General features: G+C 34.0%; 1 protein-coding gene across 2 annotated transcripts; it reads left to right on the top strand.

The window, feature by feature from the left end:
• The first annotated feature begins 557 nt into the window (after positions 1-557).
• On the top strand, positions 558-20,061 carry LOC110097911. 2 transcript variants are annotated; one of them, XM_020824559.2, is made up of 10 exons: positions 558-875; positions 6,335-6,770; positions 6,875-7,014; positions 8,502-8,546; positions 8,816-8,869; positions 14,729-14,836; positions 14,923-15,129; positions 15,220-15,305; positions 17,901-18,907; positions 19,401-20,061. In XM_020824559.2, exons 2-10 carry the CDS (start codon positions 6,335-6,337, stop codon positions 19,679-19,681), a joined length of 2,364 nt encoding a protein of 787 aa, XP_020680218.1. In that variant the 5' UTR covers positions 558-875; the 3' UTR covers positions 19,682-20,061. The 2 variants fall into 2 exon arrangements, with proteins under 2 accessions (XP_020680218.1, XP_020680219.1); XM_020824560.2 differs by lacking the exon at positions 558-875 and having other exon boundaries at positions 6,587-6,792.
• Positions 20,062-21,498: the final 1,437 nt, after the last annotated feature.

The raw sequence follows: 21,498 nt of genomic DNA, 5'->3' as shown, positions 1-21,498 counted from the left end.
CCGACGACACTTCACCTCGAATCTCACCCAAAATCAATCCCAATCTCACACATTGGTCTCGAGCTTGATCCCTACGCTCCGGACGCATATTCCCGCAGGTGATTGCCCGTGTTTTCATTTTCCCGCCGACTGAAGACCCGCGATTTCAATTTTCCCACCTCAGTTACGCGAGCTACTCGATAAGCTCGTGAGTCGAGTAGCAGGGTGTTCGAACTCGAGCTTGTTTAGCCATCGAGCTCAAAACCGTGTTTGAACTCAACTCGCGAGCTCGATAACCTCAACTCATTGAGCCTATAAACGAGTCGAGCTTGAGCTGGCTAACGAACTAGCTTGACTCAGTTGCACTCCTGTCACATACATAAGCCTCGATTTCAAAAACTTTTGATTAATAATCAAAATTTTAAACGAATAAATCAAAATGATTTGCATCTATCATTTATATTTTTTGGGCAGCCCAACCTACTTTAAAATTTAAATAAATATATTTAATGTGATATTTGATTGATAATTTCTTTTTCATATTTATACCAACCGCCTTTACGTAGCGCTCGATTGTTCTGAAGGAGCATCAAACGGCAGACCTAATTTCTATTCCCCTTCGACTCGGGAGAACGATTCTTATAAATATTCTTCGCTGCTTTATCGTCAGCTCATACGAGATTTATCCGGATCTTTGACAATATTAGGGTTTCGACCTCCTTCTACCTTCCCATTCGTTTTATTCTGATCTGTTCGATTCAGCAGAGTGATCTTTGGCGACTCGTTGTTGTTGATTGATCCGTCCGAGTGCGATCCAGGATCTCGTATCCAGGAAGTCACAGGGATTGCTTTTGTTGCCCGTTGTTTAGAGCGATCTAGCTTGCTTGTGTTGGGAGGTTTGTATTTTGTTGATCCGATCTCAATATTTTGCGGCTTTTATGTTTTTAGGTTGCATGCGTGTTGGCTGGTGATGTTTATGGGGGTGATCATTTAAAATCAGAAGTTTCATCTTATGGTGATAATGTGATGTGTAATTTTGTCCGTTTTCCTTATTTGCGTTAAACGGAGAAGCTGATCTAATACTGATTATTAGATAACGAGTTTTTTATGCAAAAGGGCTGATTTAGATCAACACCTAAAGCACAAAACAAAATGAACAATCACAGTGCAATACATCAAGATTCACGGTTCTACCTGTAGCTAACATTCATAGGAGAGGTGAGAGATGATTCAATATAAAGAACCCACAAACAAATCAATACAACAACAACACCAAGCCTTTATTCCACTATCTAGGTGTGCTACATGAGTCCTTTTTCTCCATTGTGTCATGTTAAGATTTAAATTCTCATTTAAATCTATAAAGAAAGGTCATTTCTGAAATTTTCTAATAAAGTCTATTTAGGTTTACCTCTACCTTTCTTAACATAAGTTAAATCTAATATATCTACTTCTCTAATCGGGTCATCGGAAGGCCGCCATTTTATGTGACCAACCCATCTAAGGCGACTCTCTCTAATCTTAGCTTTCATTGGAGCTACTCCAATTTTTTCACATATATGCTCATGTTGTATTCTGACTCTAAGAGTAAAGCCACTCACCTTCCTGAGCATCCTCATCTCTGCAACACTTCATTTAATATTATGCTTCTCTTTTAATGGCCAACATTCTACACCATAAAGCATTTCAAGTCTAGCCACCATCTTATAGAATTTTCACTTAAGTTTTAGGGTGACTTTTCCATCACACAACAAGCCCGATTCATTCCTCTACTTCAAAAATCCAGCTTGAATTTTACTAATAATATACCCATCTATTCCCCCATTACTCTGAACAATAGACCCAAGATATCGAAAACGTGTACTCTTATTAATGACTAGATCACCCAAAGTCACAATCCCTCCACTAGATCTATTATTATTAAAATTACACTCTATATATTTAGTTTTAGATCCACTCAAACGAAAGCCGTTAGGCTCTAAGGTTGATCTCCATAATTCATGTTTAACTTCAATTCCCTCTCTAGTCTTACCAACAAGAATAATATCATAAAAAAAAGCATACATCAAGGTACAACCTCTTCCAAATGTTTAGTGAGAACATCCATGACTAAAGAAAAAAAGATATGGGCTTAAGGATGATCCTTGATGTAATCCAACTGAAATGGGAAAATACTTGCTCAAACCACCTTGTGTTTGAACACAAGTAACAACTCTTGCATACATATCCTTAATGACTTGAATATAAGCATTATTAACCCATTTCTTTTCTAGAACTCTCCATGGCACTTCTTTTGGAACTTTATCATATGCTTCATCTAAATCAGTAAGTATCATTATAGGATTTGAGTCTTTAAGTAGGCATATTACGAACTGCACAAAAAAAGAAGAAAAGCTTTTATACCAATAATCAATTAGATAAGTTCAAAATAAATGACAATTGGGTCAAATTTGTTGCCAAGCTTGGGTTTTATCTTCATCTATGTTGCACCGATATGAATACAGCGACATGAATACAACATGATATGGATACGGGACACGTCAATTCTTAAAAATACAGGATACAGGTACGGCGCGGGCATGACATTATAATTTATAAATCATACATAAAAATTAAGAAAACAATCAAAGCATAATATTTGAAATTATAAAAAAGTAACATTATTTGTTGCAGTGCATCTTATAATATCAAAATAAAAGTAGCATTGAATGTCTAGCGCAACAACAAAAGCATAAACATATATTGTCTAGCACATGAAGTTTCAACTATTCAATTGAAGGAATGATATGATTATCTTCTTCAGTGGTTTGTCTTTGAACTTCTATATCATCTTCAATAAAAGCTTCTAATTCAAACTCATCAAGTGAAAGATTAGCAATTTCTAATATTCTCACATCATCAAGAGACTCAAATCCATCTAGGAAATGAGAAAACCTCGCTCGCAGTCACAGAAGTAAATACGACGGGTCTTTTTTTGTATTTTTTTTTGTTTTTCAACGGACACGTTTATCAGATATGCATATCCTTTTGAAATTAAATAATATTTTAATTGGATACGGCAAAGCCGTATCCGACATGTATCGGTGCCGTATTGGAGGCGTATCCGTGTATCGATGTATAGGATACAACACATCTTCATAAATAGGTGTATCGGTGCAACATAGATCTTTCTCTATGCCATAAGAAATTCCATTTTGTTAACTTTGGGGTGAGAAAAAAAGTTTTAAAATAACTAATAATTTCTACCATAATTATTGTAATATGAATATAATGTGAATACAAACTTACCCAAAATAGAAAAAAAATTATTGTCATACTTATCTTGCTTTAATATGAATTTTGGCCCAATAATTCAATTTTAAGAGCCTTGTTCTCCATTATACGATGTTCGATCAATAACTTGATTGTACCTTCTTTTCAATCTTGATAGTGTGATATTAGAATTATCAAGTTGAAAATTTTAACAAACATGATCTTTTTTTATTTTTCTATGATCTAATTTCCAAGTCATGATAATAGATGATATGATTTATCATATATTAGATCAGATCTCTATATCGTGGATCCCCTTTTTGGAAGGATTTCACTATTGCGAAATCATAATTTAAGGTCAAGGAAGATTGGCTTTACAATCTCCAAGCTATATTGTTTTATCGTGTTTGTTAATTGATCTTTTAAAGAGTTTCTAGAAGATTTTTGAAACTTTTTTTGAGAGCTTCCTAGTTCATCGAGCTTGGGTAGCATTTCATGATTAAGAGTTGCAAATGTCCAATATCATACATTTAGCATACTATTTGGTTTGGCTTATTTCTATGGCAACGTCTCATCTTTCTAGCTTGCAAATTGATGAGACTTTTTTATGATATAATTTTCTTGTTTGAATTGGTAAGAGGGTCTCTTTAAGCTCCCACTTTCGTTAGCTCTGGCTTCATTATTATTGAAGTCATTTTTTTCTTCCTTTTGGATATCTTTGGATAGTTGAAGGACTATGATGCACGGACACGACGACACGACACGAATACGGATCACGATTTTTTTTTGAAAATATAGGACACGGGTCATGGCTATTTGCAATTAATCTTTATTTTTGTACCTCTTATGAATCTAACCCAAATAATAAGGATTGGGATGTGTATAGCTTCCAACCTTAATTTATGCACCAGATTTAATAGGAATGAGGTTCTTCTCATTGGTGGTGTTGATGAACTTTAATCACTTTGTTGACATATTTTCCATGCGTGAACATCTCCACCTATATGATGCCCTTATGGGATATCCTTCTGTGTTGCGATAAAGATAATGACAAGCACATCTTATTCGGTGTTCCCAACTTGCTGTTGTTTTCCACAATAGCAATTGCTTTTGTTTCTTCTGTTTCTTTCATTTTTCAAAGAAGATTTTAGGGTACATTTTTTTCGTATTTCTCCTTTTTGTGGTCATATATTTGATAATGGTCATAAAGCTCACATATCGTTTTAGTTTTTCAAGTAGAAGGGCCATTAATGCTATTCTTTCGCTTCTTTTTTTGAGAAAGAAGTCCCCCTCTTTGGATGATGCTTGAGCCTTCCCTTTTTCCTTTGTTTTTCTCTATGATAATTTGAAAATAATGTATTGAGGTCTACATCATTAATGTTTTTACCTCCCCAACATTTATTGCTAATGTGATTGCCTATCTTTAAAACTTCGTATTTTCTTGTACAATGTCCATTGTGTTACCTTAAATCGTGCGACTTATTTCACCAATGTTTTAGATACCACACCAGATTGAACGCTCATTATATCAACTGCTTGAATATCCTTAAGTCACCTCTTTATGTCCTTTTATTTTTAAAATGGCATTCCACTACGTCAGGGCAAGCTTATCATGACTTCAATTGAGAAAGACAACCTTATCATGACATGTACAAGGTGAAAAAGGCCTCCAACTGGTCGATTCATGCATCCAGCATTTCAGTATCAACAATCCATCATATGCAGGATATCAATTTTGGCTTCCACATACATATCCTTATCTTCTTCACCCTGTGCAACCATGTTTGCATTTGATATTGAAGGAGAAGGATTATGAATACAACTTGACCCGTTAATCATAACTATGATTTTTTGCATCATCTTCCACTTTATCATTATGGCCATTTGTTCTATTAGGTTAGCCACTTGGTTGGCTAGATTTCGTGTATAATAGTTATTAGTCATTGAATGGTTTAAGGCTTTCTTCCTCGTCCTCTTCTTCTTGCTATGGCCTTTTTTTTTTGTTGATACATTTCCAAAATAAGAAGCGGCACTCCATTGTCTTTGTATTTCATTTTTGCTTATACCATGCAGCAAGTAGAAGAGACTAGAACGGATTAAAAAAATGTTTTAAGCGTTTTATAGCAGTTCTCTACTGATCAATCTACTAATTTAAGGTACCTTGAGTGCTATATTAGGCGTCTTCCCTCAGCAGTTTTCTCTTCTACCTTCTTCGGAAAACATGTTTTCTTTTCTCTATTCATTCTTCACTGGAAAGCAGTATAGTGCCGTTTTCTTCTTTCATGTTGCAATAAAGACCTTCAAGTTCATTATTTTTGTGCTGAATCCATACTGGGACAACAAATAACTTGTTCTTGAGTCTTTATCAACTAGACAGCATGCCAAGGCAGCTATACATCAGCCCGCAATAAGTTTACTGAAGCGTACAGCAGCCAACAGAAGGAAGCAGCAGCAAGCAATTTCAACAAGGCAACAGCAAGCAAAGTTCAGGTAAGAAGTAGCTACAGTAACCGGGAAATTTCAAGTTGCCTTCAATAAGAGCTTCATCTTGTGGCAGCGAAGGCCATCCAGCAAACTTCTTCTACAGAGAGATAGTGTGATAGAGCAAATCCGAGGCTCCTTGCTACAATATTCATGCCATGCACAAAATGGGAGAGGAAAAGGATTAGAACTGGCAGATTTTTCTAGTTTCTGATTGAGTTTAATGCATGATTCGACCTTTTAAACAGTTGCATTACAACAAGGATAAGCTTTAATCCATGCCTAAACGAATTCCGTTAATAAAGGAAAATCCTATCTACAATTAACTAACAATATCAATGGTTATGCACATGATGGTATATTTATCTTTTTCTTGTTTAAACTTTGTATTTTGCTGCTCAGCATCTCTTTCTATTCTCCTTTTATGTTTGAAATTGACAGGATAATTAATTTAGACTGTTTGTTTACATTATATGATACTGTTTCCCCTAATTTATCAATCAAATTATTGAGGAATAGATCTTTAGAATCTGACCAGCTTTTAATATTTTCCCATTCTATTTGTTTCAAATTTGTGTTTTTGTAACGCTTTGGTTTTCTTCTTGTTTCCTCATGTTGATAGATGTCAGTAAGAAAAATCAGAGCTTGTAGCACTATGAGTGGAATGAACCCTGAGCAGGATAATATAGACAGTTTTATTCGGCAAGCGATAGGAAAAGAGCCTTTTCTCTCACTCTCAAGAGCTGGTGATAGCCCTGTTCAATTAATACAATTGCTTCATGCCTTTGACCAGCAAGGAACTGACAAAGTTCCTAAAAGTTCAAAGGGGGACAGTTGTAATGAATTAAAGGAGAACTCAGACAACATTTTCTATGGTGTCGATTCATTTTCTTCTGAACCAAATGGGATTAAGGATCATGTTCATTCTCTCAAGGGTTGGGAATCAAACACCAAGGGTTCAAAGTGCACGCCTGCTCAGATGCCGTCCCGTAAAATTCCTGAAGCTGTAGTTGCATTTGCTCATGCTGCTGCAAAAGCCACCAGTGATCCTGAAAAATGTATGTCAAGTGTCAAAATCAGGTATTTTGGGTTATAAATAGTAGTAGGTTTGGGCTCATTGAATGTTAGGAGCTGATCATAAAAGAGTTGATGTTTCTTGCAGCGAACCTTCCAGGATGGCCTTTGTTGTCACCATCCAAAATACAATTGCAGAAATGTGATAAGTGTTCTCGTGAATTTTGTTCCTCCATTAATTATCGGCGGCACAGACGTGTGCATCGACGATCTTTGAATGTTGACAAGGTACTTTCCTTAAGGTCCTTATATGGTCCTACATGAACTTGGTATATTTGTTGACCTATTGATTATTTTGCAACTTTTAGAAATTATATAGAGAAGTTTGTGTGGCTATGCTCTTTGAAACACTTTGTATTTTGGAAGAGAAAATTTTGCATAAGATTCTATCTGGTGCTAAATTCTATATTATACTGTTATACTATCCTAGCCTTCTATAGCGGAAGTTGATATTTAACATGCTTGAAAGCTTTAAAATCCTTCGAGCAGGAAGAAAAGCTGTAATGTATTTAGTAGTGGAATTTATCTCTTTTTTTTCTTATTCAATCAATTCAACTGGCATAAGCTCGTAGGAAGAAATTGTTCTGTTGGGAACTAGTACTAGCTGTATTATTTTTTATCCTCCAAGTGCTCACCATCCTCTGTCTTTATGACAAAGCTGTCTGTACTCTTAGGGAATCTTGTTTTATGGTTTTTTGAATTTTTGTATCCGTTGAAAAAATAAAGTTGCATAACTTCAGGAGGTTTAAGACAGGAATATGCTATGCATCTATTATATTGGCGGTGCACATTTTTCTGGTTTGAAGGATTTGTTGATAAACAGTTTATTCTGCTTTAGCACCTTTTGTGCATCTATAAGCCATAACAACTAGGGCCAGTTGCAAGCTTTTCCTTCCACTATTAGTTAACATCCACTACAGATACTGATCAAACTGCCGCTACTAATAGGCTTTGGCACAAGCAGCTGTCAGTCACTTGCCTCCATTGTCAATGTGGTCATCAGCTTCTGCTGCACCTGCCTCCACGCTTATTGATTCCTGTGCTGCTGGACTTCACTTTTATGCTGTAATTTTATATTATTCTTTCAATGGCCAGGTGTCTTATTATTGGGTTTACCCCAACCAATTTTTTTCTGAATGGCCAATAGATGGTTGTTAGTAGTAACTAATCTTAAATGTAATTAAACAAAGATAAGATATCTTTCCTTTTTTTGTGTCGTTTGGCCTCTTAATTTTAGACATAGCATTTTAAATTTATGCCATGTGGCAAACAAATTTGAGATATTGAAAAATCATAGAAGACGTTATCTGAATGTATGGCCTTGTCATTATGGTAAGGCTTTTTACCCGATAAGGCAATTTAACTTTTTATATTTTTGAATATGTTTTCTAGAAAAATGTTCGAAATAGATTTAAGCTGACACATCCAACTCGCACATTATCATTTTGCTTGACAGTTTTATGTAAAATGGTGACTTACTACCTGAATCTGAATAGACTCGTCACTTGTGATTGGTACCTGATGACTTAGATCTGTGTGTAAAATACTTAATATGGCACTATGATAGCAACATACTTAGTACCAAGATCTCTTTCACAGCAAGTTGATCAGATTGGTTGGAATTTTAACATCCACTGCCTTTGATTTTGGTTTGTTGCTTTGAACTAAATTTGGTTCACATTCATTCCTTCTGATGAATATTTTTTATTTTGCAGGACTCTCAGAAGAACAGAGACTTTTTGGGAACATTTTGGGACAAGGTAATAATTTTTTTCTTTTGGGATTACTAATGTTGTCATGTTTGGGTTAGGTTGGAACCTGCCCAAAGTGATTTCCAGTGGTACTGAAACAAGTGCCTTAGATTTTGGTGCTCAACACTTTCTTAACTTAACATAACCCTTGCTTTTGGCTTGGCCAAACTTCAGCAAGAGTAATTTTTTGTTTGATACTTATATGCATAACATTGACCTGTAGATGTTAGTGTTTTTGCCACTATAAGTAAACTTAACGAAGCACATTCTTTGTGCAGCTTTCTGAGGATGAGGCCAAAGAGTTAGTGTCGCTCAGAAATGTAACAATAGAGGTGATGGACTGACCTTTTTAATGTATCTTTTATATTCAGCATCATACCGGCAATTGCTTGATGCATTTCTTTTATGCATTTTAGGTTTAAACCTCAAAATTTCCGCCTACTTCACGACTGTCTGTTGTGCTTCATGAATGTTGCTATTAAACTATTGTCTTTTAATGATATTCTTGCGACATACTTATTGTTAATTATGCACTATTATGATTTGGATTACTTTTGGTGCACTTGTTCACAGAAGTATATCGACAAACGCACTGGAATTTTTAGCGCCTGAAAGTACAAAGCAGAAGTAAAAGAAAAAACATGATATTGCTTGTATGCATATGCCATTTTTCTCTTTTAATATTCTCATCTTAAAATATAATTTTGTTTGTTTCTCATGTTCTACACGTGCTATTTATGTGAGCATGTGCTTATAGGTAAAACTGGTTTTTAATTAGGCCAAGTTTGTTTCACAGAAAGCATTCAGATCTTTGTTTCAAAAGTGAATTGCAATTATATTTATTTGTTTCATTGGATTTCATTTATTGTGAGCTCAATTCCCATGTTTATTTTGCGCTCGATTTTTAGTCATTTTCATGCAATACTTCAAAAAAGCAAATGTGCTTCTATGGAGAACGGTGAAGCATAATTTCTTTCTTGGTTATATGTTTCAAATTTCTTCATTCAATACGTGTGAATATGTGAGCATGAGCAAGCAAGGTTATTGGATGCCTTGCTACAATACAAGAAGCATTTCCAGTTATAACAGAGTTGCTTCAACTTTCATAGGACATGGTGTTGTCCTTAGAAGTTCTAGTCTTCTAGTTTTCTTCTCCTCATGTTCTATCAAACTCAGACCCACTTTTTTCGTCATAACACCTAAAATATGATTATGATTAGTTTGTTGTGGCACCTTTTGTTTATTTTTTTATTTTATTTTATTTTGTTGTGGCACCTTACATGTATAAAAGATGATTTCAACTTTTAGCATCTCCATTAGTCTTTATTTTTTAAAAACAAGTAAATTATGTTCCTTGCTTCTCCTCGAATTGTATTAAATCCTAAACATTAAATCCCTAGGTAAATTGAACTTGTCCTGTCCAGTTCATTTTAACTGCTTATTCAGTTTTTCTTCAGATATTTATAACATTTAAATCGCCCAATAAACAAAGGATCAAATAATAAAAAAGTTTTAGGTCAGAGATTGATTTATTTGCTTCTCAGGAATCATTTAACATAAAGGATATATGTTCATTTCAATATGATGAACATTGCCAGATTAAGTTAATCTTGGGTTTTAAGATGAATGACAAATTTCCATAAATTTTATTTCAGCGTAGGCCTTTCTTGTTACCGCCTTCTTTCTTGTTACCGCCTTCGACCATTCTGGCTACTGCCTTCAATTTGTTACTATGCAGTTTTAGTAGGGGCTTGAAAATGGATGTTTTTAAGCATGGAAGGCAAATATTTTGTTTCAAAATATTCTCTGAATATTGTATCAATGCTACTGGTCGAAAAAATTAAGATGCAAAACTATGGTGTCTCCACCATAAATTTTGCTATAATCTGCTTTACCTCCTCCACTTAAACTATTGGTTTGTAAGCATGACTGGCCACATTAACTTCTAGAGTTTTCTTTGTAAGTTGATTTCTTTTCAAGAAATGCCCCCCAATTCCTTATTTCTGAGTAGGGACAATAGATTGAGGTTTAAGTTACCCTTTGACGAAAGCTATGTAAAAATATACTGTATATCTAGAAGACATGGCAAAATGTGTTTTTTCTTGGTTTCCATGAATTTCCCTCAATATATATCAGGTTTCCTTCTGTTTTAGATAATAGAAGCTCCTGACATTTGGAAGTGCTAATGGTTCTCTTATCACATGTTAAATTCAGTCAGTATGAAATCTGTTTCAGGACTCCATGCATGAAGCAACCTCCCCTTTCTTTTCCTGGAGTACCAGTGAGTTCCTTTTTTAATTTGCATGGGCACATTGCATTTTCTAGAAAGTAAAAAAGTATAAAACTATTTTTAACTTTATTGCTTGATTTTGTGCAAAGTGTAAAAATATTTATAAACTTCTCCAAAAGGCTCTTAATTTTTTTTTTTTAATTTTTTATTTTTTTTTTCTCCAAAAGACATGATGGAAATAAATCAAATCTAAATCTATTTTAAAAAAAAAGTGAAGTCCCCAAGAGAGGCTGATGGATAGAATAGAAAGAAGAGGTACACGGATTGCAATATAAGGATCATAAGAGGATCAATTCAATAGTTAAGAATTTTTAATCCATGCGCTGAGGGATTCCTATCAAGAGTGGTTGACTTTCGGGTCCCATGATCCTTCAATTCTATTTCTCAAATTGAATGGTATAAATCTATCACTCCCTTATTTGTGTACAATATTTTTGAACGTGGGTATGTAGTCTTTTGATAAGAATTCCTGCATGTTGATTTTTTATTCACATACAAAGTGCAAATCAATCCAGTTTCTAGTTTCTGTGATGAAATATCTATCTATCTTCACTTGATTAGTAGGATCATGTTGAATTATATTATGAGCAATGCTAATGAGAGATTTATTGTCAAAATGTCTTCATTAGTAATTTCTATTTGATTTTAAATCTTCTAAAATGATATTGATCCACAGAATCTCACAGATTCCTTGAACCGTGGTTCAAAATTCAAACGTAACGTTATATCTTAAAATCACATAGTTCTTGCTCTTTATGTTATTAGATTTCTTCTAAAAAATGTGCAGTATCAATTGTAGATCTTCTATCCACTAGTGATCCTCGATAGTCTGCATCGATATACTCTTCAATTTATAAAGTATCATGATTTTTATAGAGGATTCTTTTACCATGATTTGATTTAAGGTATTTGAAGATTATACAAGTAGGCAGGGATAGGTAGATCCTCATCAGTCTCTGACTCTACTTGGCCCAGAGTCTTGACCTCGACGACTTTCCTTGCTGTCACGATCTTCTTCCTAACTCTCCTCAAATAATTCTTCCTCTGATTCTTACTAGTAAACGGGCTTGAAGTTTAGACTCATTAGGTTTGTGCTTAAATTAGGTGATGAGATTCATTGCAAATGTGATATCTAGACAAGTGTGAGATGGATCATTTTTCTTACTAATAATTGATATTATCCAATGTCTTCTTATTTTTCTTCTTCATCTGCATCTAATTTTAGACTTGATTTAGTTGGGATTTTACCAGGTTTATTATCTTTTTTTTTTTAATTAATTTTAGTAGATCTATGATATATTTTTGTTGAGAGGAATGTTCTTTGTTCGCATTGAACAAGTTTTATTCCTAAGATGTCCTAGAGGAATGTTTTTTGTTCTAACATTTTTCAACAAATTTTTTTAGTAGACTTCTCTCTATTGTCATCTCCTATGATAATTATATTATCAATGTATACGATGAGAAATGAGATTTTCTCATCAGTGGAGTATTTTATGAAGAGGGTATAATCTCCTTAGCTTTGTTTGTATTGAGTTCCATTCATGGCTTTTGTGAATCTACTAAATCATGCTCTCAGAGATTTTTTAAGGATATACAAAACTTTTTTTTTAATTTGCACACATTGTTCTTTGTAAAATAACTATTAAATATATATATGGTGGATCCATATAAACTTCTTTTTCAACATCTTAATATAGGAAAGTATTATTTACATCATATTGATTCATGGACCATCTATGATTGGTTGTAAGAGAAATTAAGATGCAATTCGTTTTCGTGATAAGTAAAAAATTTTTTTGGTAGTCAATTCCAAAGAGTTTGAGTAGATCTTTTGGGTACCAATCTTACTTGATATCGTTATAGGCTTTCATATGCTCTATATTTTGTTAAAAAAATGCATTTGCATCTTACTATTTTATTCTCTTTTGGTAGTTCAATGATCCCTCGTGCATTTGTTTTTTGAAGTATTCAACTCTTCTCTCATGGAATTCTTACAGTTGTTATTTTTAAGTGCTTTAAATAGATTTTTTGTTTTTGTAATGGAATTAGAGTTGATATTTGTAAGGAAAGCTTTGTGGGTAGGAGAAAGTTTTTGAAAATGTGTGTATTGGGAGATGGGATAAAAATTATGGAGTGGTGGTTTGATCACCGTTACCTTATAATGGTTCAAAGTCTGGAGTTTGCTTAAGATTTTGACTTAGGCTTATTCCTTATGCAATGAACTTGAAGAGCTACAATGTTTGAATTTTTTGCAGTTTGTATTATTAGTGTCAATATGAAAGATACATAGAACAACAACAACAACATCAAGCCTTTATCCCACTATGTCGGGTCAAGATGAAAGATACATGTTTCATCAAATTTATTTTCTTCTATTTAGAGTTCTTTTTATGATGAGTTTGATTGAAAAAAAATTATTTTTCATCAAAGGTGACAACATTTGAAGTAAGCAATTGTTTGGTGTTAGGATGATAAGTTGATAACACACTTTTTTTGAGTGAAGGCATACTCAATAAAGACATTGGAGAGCATTAGGATTAAGTTTACTTTTCTATAGTTTCCAAATGAGGATATGGGCAATGCTCCCAAAATTTTTTAGAAGAAATTTTGAAAGAGTTATTTGTGGGGAAGAATGCAATCACACAATTTGCTATTAAAGTCAATCACTCTTGAGGTTATCTATCAATTAAGTATATGATAGTTTGGATTGCTTTTCCTCGATATCTTTTTCACACTTTATTCTAAAAGAGAATAGTTATTGTCTTTCAAAAGATGATTTTTCATTTTTGCTTCTTTATTTTGTTGGGGACTGTTAGGACATGAGGATTGGTGGATTATATCTTTTTTTTTTTAAGAAGAAAGACAATTTTGTGTGATTAAAGTATTCATGAGCATTGCTAATATGAAATGCCTTGATGTTTGAATTATTTTTGTAACATGGAAATTAATAAGGTGAATAATATTAACATCACATTTTTATTTTATAAGATATATCCAATCATACACGTGCATTCATCAATGAATGTGAAAAATTTTATAGCTCTAAGATATTAGGGGATTTTGAAATGTCCCAAAATGTCAGAATGAATATGTAAAAAAAGGAATAGATGATCTAGAATGACTTTCATGAAAAACAACACGATGCTCGGCAATTTTACAAGTCTTATGATAAAAATCTTTCATGCGTACATTTTAAAAAAGAGAATGAAAAATACGCTATAGGCTTTTGAAAAAGGTATGCCCTAGCTTATAATAATGTTTTCTAATGGTTTATATATTAAAGGTGATAATGAAAGAGCGTGATGAGTGGTTCCCGTCTTCAAGAAGATATAGCCCATCAATTTCTTTAGCTTGCCCAATCGTATTGCCTATAATGAGTTTCTGAAATATGCAATGAAATCAACCATGATGAAGAGAAGGAAAAACATCCATAAGAAATAAGAAAGAAGAACAGAACAAAATTTGAAAGATGGAAACCCTAGCCTCGCTTTGACACGATGTAGGAAGGTAGAGAAATTACTTTGAATTTTATTGCTTGATTCTATTCAGGGTGTTGACGTATTTGTAGATTTCTTCAAAAGGCTATAATGAAAATAAACCAGAGTAATTTTTAAAAAATGAAAAAAATAATCCCCAAGAGGAGCTGACATCTATAATATGAAGAGTTGGCATCCAAATTGCAATCTAAGGGTCATAAAAGGATCGATTAAATAGTTAGAACCTTTAAGCCATTCACTCAATAATCCCTATTAAGATTGGTTGACTTATGAGTTCCATGATCCTTCATTTTATTTTATTATTTTATTGATATGTTTTGTGCTGAAGATAATCTTAGGTATATGATTAATTTAGTCCTTTGCATTCTTTTATCCGGATGATGTCTTGACTTGTAAAATTTCAGGAAGTCACTGGCTCTTCTGTCACCAAGGCATTATCTACATCTTTTCGTAGAGCAGGGGTGTTGTCTTCCCTTCCACAGGGGTACATCAAAGCTGGTTTGACACTTTTGGTAAGAAGATGCCCTTTTGCATGGCTCCGCTATCCTTTTTTTATTTTTACTTATGTGATGACGCTGAAGTACTTTTTGCTGATTAGGAAATTGTCCAAGCAAGCCCTTCCATGCTTCCTATGTCATCACAAGAATTATTCAGTGTGCTTGATGAAGCAAGTGAGAAGACTTTCTTATGTGCTGGGACTGCTTTGTCATTGCAGAAGTATGTCTTTGATGGAGAAGTTGTGAAGAAGGCTTTGGAAATTAAAAATATAGTAGCTTGCACTAGTTTTCTAATTGAAATTGAACTGGTAGGTTATTCATGTTTGCCTATTACATCCATCCTAATAATAAAAAATTTCTGAAGCTGCAGCATGTAATTGTACTGATGCAATTGATAGGTTAAGGCCTGGCTCGTTGACAAGGATGCAGAAGCTTTAAGATGCCAAAAGTTGCTTGTGGATGAAGAAGAAGCCGCCCATAGAAGGTACCGTGATGATTTTTCTGATATGCCCGGTAGAAAAGAGGAAATTTCAATTAATTGTACATAGAGCTTGTCAATGAATTCTTTGACTCTGTTCTCACAGTTTTAATCATTGAACCTTTCTGGAATCTAATTCCTAGTTAGGTCATAGTTTATGAATGGCAACATATTTAAAATTATTTCTACTTTGTTATTATTTTTTAAGTTTTTATGTTGATATGTACATAAACTCAATATATATGATCTGGTTGTATTGTTTAATATGTCTTGCTCTATATCTATTTCATGCTTCATAAGGCCTTTTCAAGGAGTTAGAAATCAAGGTTTATCAGGTTAGGCATTTGTAAAATATGATAGCCTGCTTATTTAAAGATTTGAAAGTTTGGCCTGTGTTGAGTGGCACATTCAATACCTGGTCACTTTGTTATGGTGGTTTAGTTTCAACTTTTTGTTACTGGCTTGGTAATATCTGTTATTACAAGACAACCTGATCGTTTGGGACAGCTTTAGACTTTTATTTTTGTCTGCTTTCAAGAAATTTTTGTACTAAAAAATAGCTTTATAAAATAATAAGAAAGTCATCTCAAACAAAGCTTAAGTTGATTAATATCTTGTAGGTTATGACATCATCATCATTATTAGCCTTATCTGAGTTACTTGTTGCATCTTTAATTTCAATAACTAGGTTGTCTAAACGCAAAATGTATGTCCGCTCGTTATATGGGCCATCAACAAACTAATCCTTCAGCCCCTCCAACCTGTCAAAATGTATGCCCGCTCGTTATATGGTGATGTGAATTGCTCATCAATGACTTATTATAGCTTGACATTTTGACAAATTTCACTCATATCCAATGTTGATATAGATTATTATTGTTTGTTTGAATGCTGAACTCATCCTTTCAATCTATTAATTTGGATTCATACTATGGATTTATTAAGTCTGCCATTATATTAAGCAGTAAATCATTTATTTTTTGGATTCAATCATAGTGCGTCCTTAATGTATGTATAAGGAAATCATTTCCCACCTTTGTAACGACTAAACTAATTAGGTCGTTAGACCATATTTGATTATTCTTGGGTTTTGCAGAGATGAAATGTTGCCATATTCTTGTGTGGTTTCCACCCTATGGCCTATTATGTTTTTATTGGGAAACAGTCTTTTATTTGCATGAACGCAGGGATATGGCATTATATGGATGGGAATCATGTATGTCCTGCATTTTTTGTATATTTATTGATTCATCAGGGCATGATGCATAATGCTTTCTCACCTGAACTTTGAGAAATTTTAACGATGTACGATTTTCTTTTTTTATTATTGCTATATTTGTTTAGTGCTATGCTTGTGTTATCATGACATTGAAGTGCAAGCTTTCATCTGGGTACTTTAGGATGTTGATCTATTTTAGAGTGGTGTGTTATATATTATGCCTCTGATTTATAGTAGGATGTAAATTCTGCCCAAAGTTTAAAAATTGAACGAAGATAGATTAGTTCTCACTCACACAGACCTAGCTCAAAATTTGAAGTAAATATTTAAAATTCAGGTTTAGACTTTCTTTTGGTCGTATTTCAAGCATGCAAGGCATTCAGTGAATTCATGTAGTTAAATATGTTGGAATATTTAATTTAATTTTTTATTGAGTAGGATCCCTTATATAATAGGGAGAGTCAAATACAATGTTTAGAATAGTAATGGAATAAACATAATCCATAGACTATAAATAGAATTTTCCAGTAATATGCTATTGCTAACACACTTCATGTTGAGCTTATACTTAAAATGAGTTCCAGCATGGTTAATATATATGCAAGCCGGTTTGAGTTAAAAAAATGAATAATATTCTTCTTTTACCACATATATCATCAAGTGATAGGCAATCCAACTATATTTGATTTTTCATGAATATGATATTATTAACAATGTAGATGACAATATGACTGTAGGTGTGCAATTAGAAAACCAATCACAAATTAAGGAGAAAGATAACAAGGAAATCAACAGAATAAAAGTCTAGTTCTCGCATCCCATTGAGGAAATTTCTTCCTCTAGAAATTGACATTCAACAATAGCATTGCTCCTGAAAAATTCAGCATCCAACAAACACTCAAGTTTAAGTGAAATTATAAATTTTATTAAGTAAAGACTTTGTACATTATATTAGAGATATCCTTTTTATAATGACCAGAAATCCCTAATCATTGTTGCTCCCTGGATTTACCCAAAACAAAATTGTCCCTACAAAATCATGTAGAAATGCTGTAACCGCTTACATGTGAAACCTTAAATAAATGAATACATTTCTATCTAGGCATTGAAGTAACGTGAAGCAGCATCAACATAGTAGTAGGGTTGATGGATAAGCACGAGATATCTTTTGAAATTATCACGAGACAATTTTGCTTTTTGTTGTTGACTACTGATGGTACTTCCCTGAGGATATCTAAGTAACTAATTAGTCAGCTTAGTTGCTCATATTATCAGAAAAAATTGACTTATATCTGCATAATGAATTCATAGTCATTGTGTTTTTTAAGGCTAAACTTTGTCAAGTATTAAAATTGTCTCTTTATGGGTTTTCTGTTTGGCAGAAAAGCCGAACTTCTGGAAAGGAAACGGTTGAAAAAGTTGAGGCAGAAGGAACAAAAACAGAACGAAGCTTCCAATGGTGAGAAAAATGATTTTAAGGGCCCTTCACCTGACTCTCCGCCTGACTTCATGGGATCCACGGAGGCTTCTTCCAGTACAAGGGATTCATCTGAGGACTGCACTTCAGAAGCGTCACACATTCAAGAACATCAGGTGGATTTTGCAGAATCTTCAGCTACTGAAGATGATGGAAATGCTGGGAAGAACATAAGCCACAATGCACAGAATGACCATCAAAACTTGAGCGATCGTGGGAAGAGCCCAAATTTAGCTTCTCGTGCCGATGATCCAGGGCGGGATGTAGTCCACCAAACTCGAGGAACGGGTCATATGCAGTCGAATCACTTGCGGCAGGTTCAATCAAGGCTAACTCAAAATAATCCTAGTGGTTTCCAAGCAGGCCAGGTTTCCACAGCAAGGCCCTTAGTTAACATGCGGCAAAATAACTCCAGGGACTCTAAGGTTATTAACCGACCAAATGGCAATAAGGTTTGGACCATAAAATCCAGGCCTGACAATGATGAGGATGGAAAATATGGTGAAGAAGCTGACAGAGAACTTACTAATCAACCTTCTGTATCTGACAGAAGTGAAGTCCAAGTCCTTATTGGTTCAATCAATGTTTCACTTGGAGATGATGAACTTCAACATCACTGTACTATCATGGAACCCCAAAGACAGGAGAAGCTGGTCAAGCCCGATTCAAGTCTGAGCAGTCTCGGTAAGACGCCGGTAAAGCTGTGGAAACCAGTGAGCCGCCATGGCAATGGAAATTTAGTTCAAAATGATCATGATGATGTAAAACAAGGCGTTCCTGCTGCCAAAGATGCTGAACGGCTTCTACCAGGGGGAAGCTGTCTGGCTTTTGAAGGACTAGTTTCTGATTTTGAGAGGTGTAGAGGATCTATCATGTTCTCAACCGAAGCAGCAAAGGCTTTCCTTGTCCAGAGTAAGTTGCATTCTATAAACCTGCTTGCTTTTTCTAAGATTTGGCATCTAGGGGCTCGCGTGCCGAGTTTATCGAGCTCACGAGTCGAGCTCGTTTAGTGAGTTCGAGCTCGAGCCAGCTCGGCTCGTGAGCTCGCGAGCCGGTTCGAATAAATATTAATATTTTTAAAATAAATTTATTTTATTTATGAAATTTAAATATTAAAAAAAAAATACCTATAAGTTTTATTTAAATGTTAAATATTTCATTTTTTTTTTTTCTAAACTTTGGCTAAGTTTTAAAAATCCCGCTTAAGTTTTAAAAATTTTGCCTAAATTAAAAAATTCCTGCTTATGGCTCACAAGCAGGCTCGAGCTCGTTTACAGTGAGACGAGCTCGATAAGGGTCTAAACTCGACTCGTTTACACCCCTATTGGCATCTATTGATGTTTTCCCTATTTCTCTTGATGTATTCAAAGAAAGATAGATCTTACTGGTGATTGCAATGATGCAGGGTGGAAGGAGGCCATTGCCGGAGATGAGGTGTTGATCATTTCTTCCCCGGACACTGAAGCTTCAGGAAACCCTAATCATATTGAAGGCAACTTTGTAAATATACCCTCACAATCATCTGATTTTCATGGACGACACATCCTTGGGCGTGTCGAGAACCGGCTGGCAGTGGCCGGTGTTGCTGCCATTGATCCTGCATTGAACGGTTCTTTGCATTTCAAATTCAGACCGAAGGCAGAAAAAACCTCCAGGTTGAAGTACGTGCCCAAGCAGAAGAGTTAGGCTGCAGAGGACTTCAAAGTTTGTCGTGAAAAACTTTGTGCAGTTTCAAATCACCAATCTTATAAGCGGAGGTTCGGTTTTCTGTTTTTTTTTTTTGAAGTTTTTTCCTTTTTTATTTCTTTCTCGCTCTTCATAGAATTCTTTGGTGTTCAGCACACACTAGTCTTGTCTTTATAGGGCACAGGGCACCTCTTTATATCTGGAAGTTTTTTTGGTTTTTTTGTTTTGTTTTTGTAATAATTACTTATTTGGTTTTATAGTTTTGATGATGCTCTCTTATTTTGGCGTCCTTTGTTCTTCTTCTTCTCTTCCTCAAAGATGAAAATTTTCAAAGGTTTCATGATATACTGAACTAATGAAAGCAGTAGTTGAAATGATCATTTGTTTTGGCGGTCGGTTTGAGTTTGGGCATGTTTTTTTATTGAAGTGAAGAGAATTTCTCCATTGATTCAAGGTTTATTTATTTATTTATTTTAATATAAAAAAGAAGCAAATTAGCTAAACAGAATGATGCATTCAGTGGAATGCATCAAACAGATTTGGTGCATTCCATTGAATGCATCAAAATGTTTGGCGCATTGCTACGGTAATTTTAAAATTTAATTCGGCTGATTGGGGTGAATGTGTCAAATGATTTGGTTTGTTTATTTTTAATTTTTTTTAAACACATGATCTTATTGCTAATTTAAATTAGATATTATGCTCCTATTTATAATATTCTCAATTTGATCATTGTTGTTGCAATGCCTAAAGTAGCAATTGTATCAAGTTGTGTTTTAATTTAAGGGATGATTTATATTAAGCCACTTCATGCCCAAAATTTTGCCTTTTATCTGCAATAGTGATATATTTTCATGGCAAATGTTTAATAATTTGTATTAATCCTAATTTTGTCTTTATATAAGTTAAAGCATTGTTATGTGCTAAAATATTTGCGACGGTAAAATAAGAGAGGTTAATGTCTTAACATTAAACAAGAATTTAAATCATTCATAGATAAGATATGAGAGAGGATGAATAGCTTCACTCTTAGAGATAGAATGTGAAATGAGTAAAAACGTATAAATGTGAAATTGGAGTAGCTATTGTGGTAGATAAAATTAGATAGAGCTGTATTATATTTTTTGGATACAAAATGTCCTGTCTAATGATCCGGTTAGGAGAGTAGATGTATTAAATTAGTTTATTTTAAAAAAGTAAAGGTAGATTTAAAGGCTTATTTAGAAAATATTAGAAATAATATGTTTATTAGATTTAGATGAGAATTTAATTATTATTATGACACTGAAAAAAAAAAAATTGTACAAAATGTACTTCATATTGGAAGCTGGAAGAGTTGTAACATAGAAGTTTTTAAGAGTGTTTCTATTTTGCTCATTCTCTTATGAAGAGGAGGATTTGAGATTAAATTAAATATAAATTTTGGTGTTGATATGTGGAGTTAGAGTTTGTGTTGTCCTTGTGCATATTAATTTTATAAGTGATTGAGTGCGCCAATATTTTTTTATGATGAATTCAACGAGTATTGATGTAACTGGACAATAATGATTAGGGGATTGTAATCAAACGGTTGTGATATGATTATAGTTGGTTGATAATAGTTGTAAATATATATTTGGCTTATGTGTTATGATTATAGCCATTCAGTTATTTGATGGTGTGTGTCAGATGGTGGTGGTCAGATTTAGATGATCTGGCAATGCTAGTCGGGTGGTGGTGATTTGATGATAGTTCTTTGACGGTGGTGTTTGGGCGGAAATTCTAGGTTCTTTGAGCCTTGAGCTCTTTTGAATCTCAAGTTAAATGTCCAAGCTTTC

This window comes from Dendrobium catenatum, unplaced genomic scaffold, assembly GCF_001605985.2.
Source record: "Dendrobium catenatum unplaced genomic scaffold, ASM160598v2 fragScaff_scaffold_1720, whole genome shotgun sequence".
NCBI classification, from domain to species: Eukaryota; Viridiplantae; Streptophyta; class Magnoliopsida; order Asparagales; family Orchidaceae; genus Dendrobium; species Dendrobium catenatum.
This window is presented reverse-complemented; position numbering and strand designations above follow the sequence as displayed.

Excerpts from the sequence above, each read along its gene's own strand:
- LOC110097911 (XM_020824559.2), top strand. The coding sequence starts at position 6,335 with ATGTCAGTAAGAAAAATCAGAGCTTGTAGCACTATGAGTGGAATGAAC. Across the intron at positions 8,547-8,815 it reads TGGGAACATTTTGGGACAAG|CTTTCTGAGGATGAGGCCAA; the intron begins GTAATAATTTTT and ends TTCTTTGTGCAG. Across the intron at positions 8,870-14,728 it reads TCAGAAATGTAACAATAGAG|GAAGTCACTGGCTCTTCTGT; the intron begins GTGATGGACTGA and ends GTAAAATTTCAG.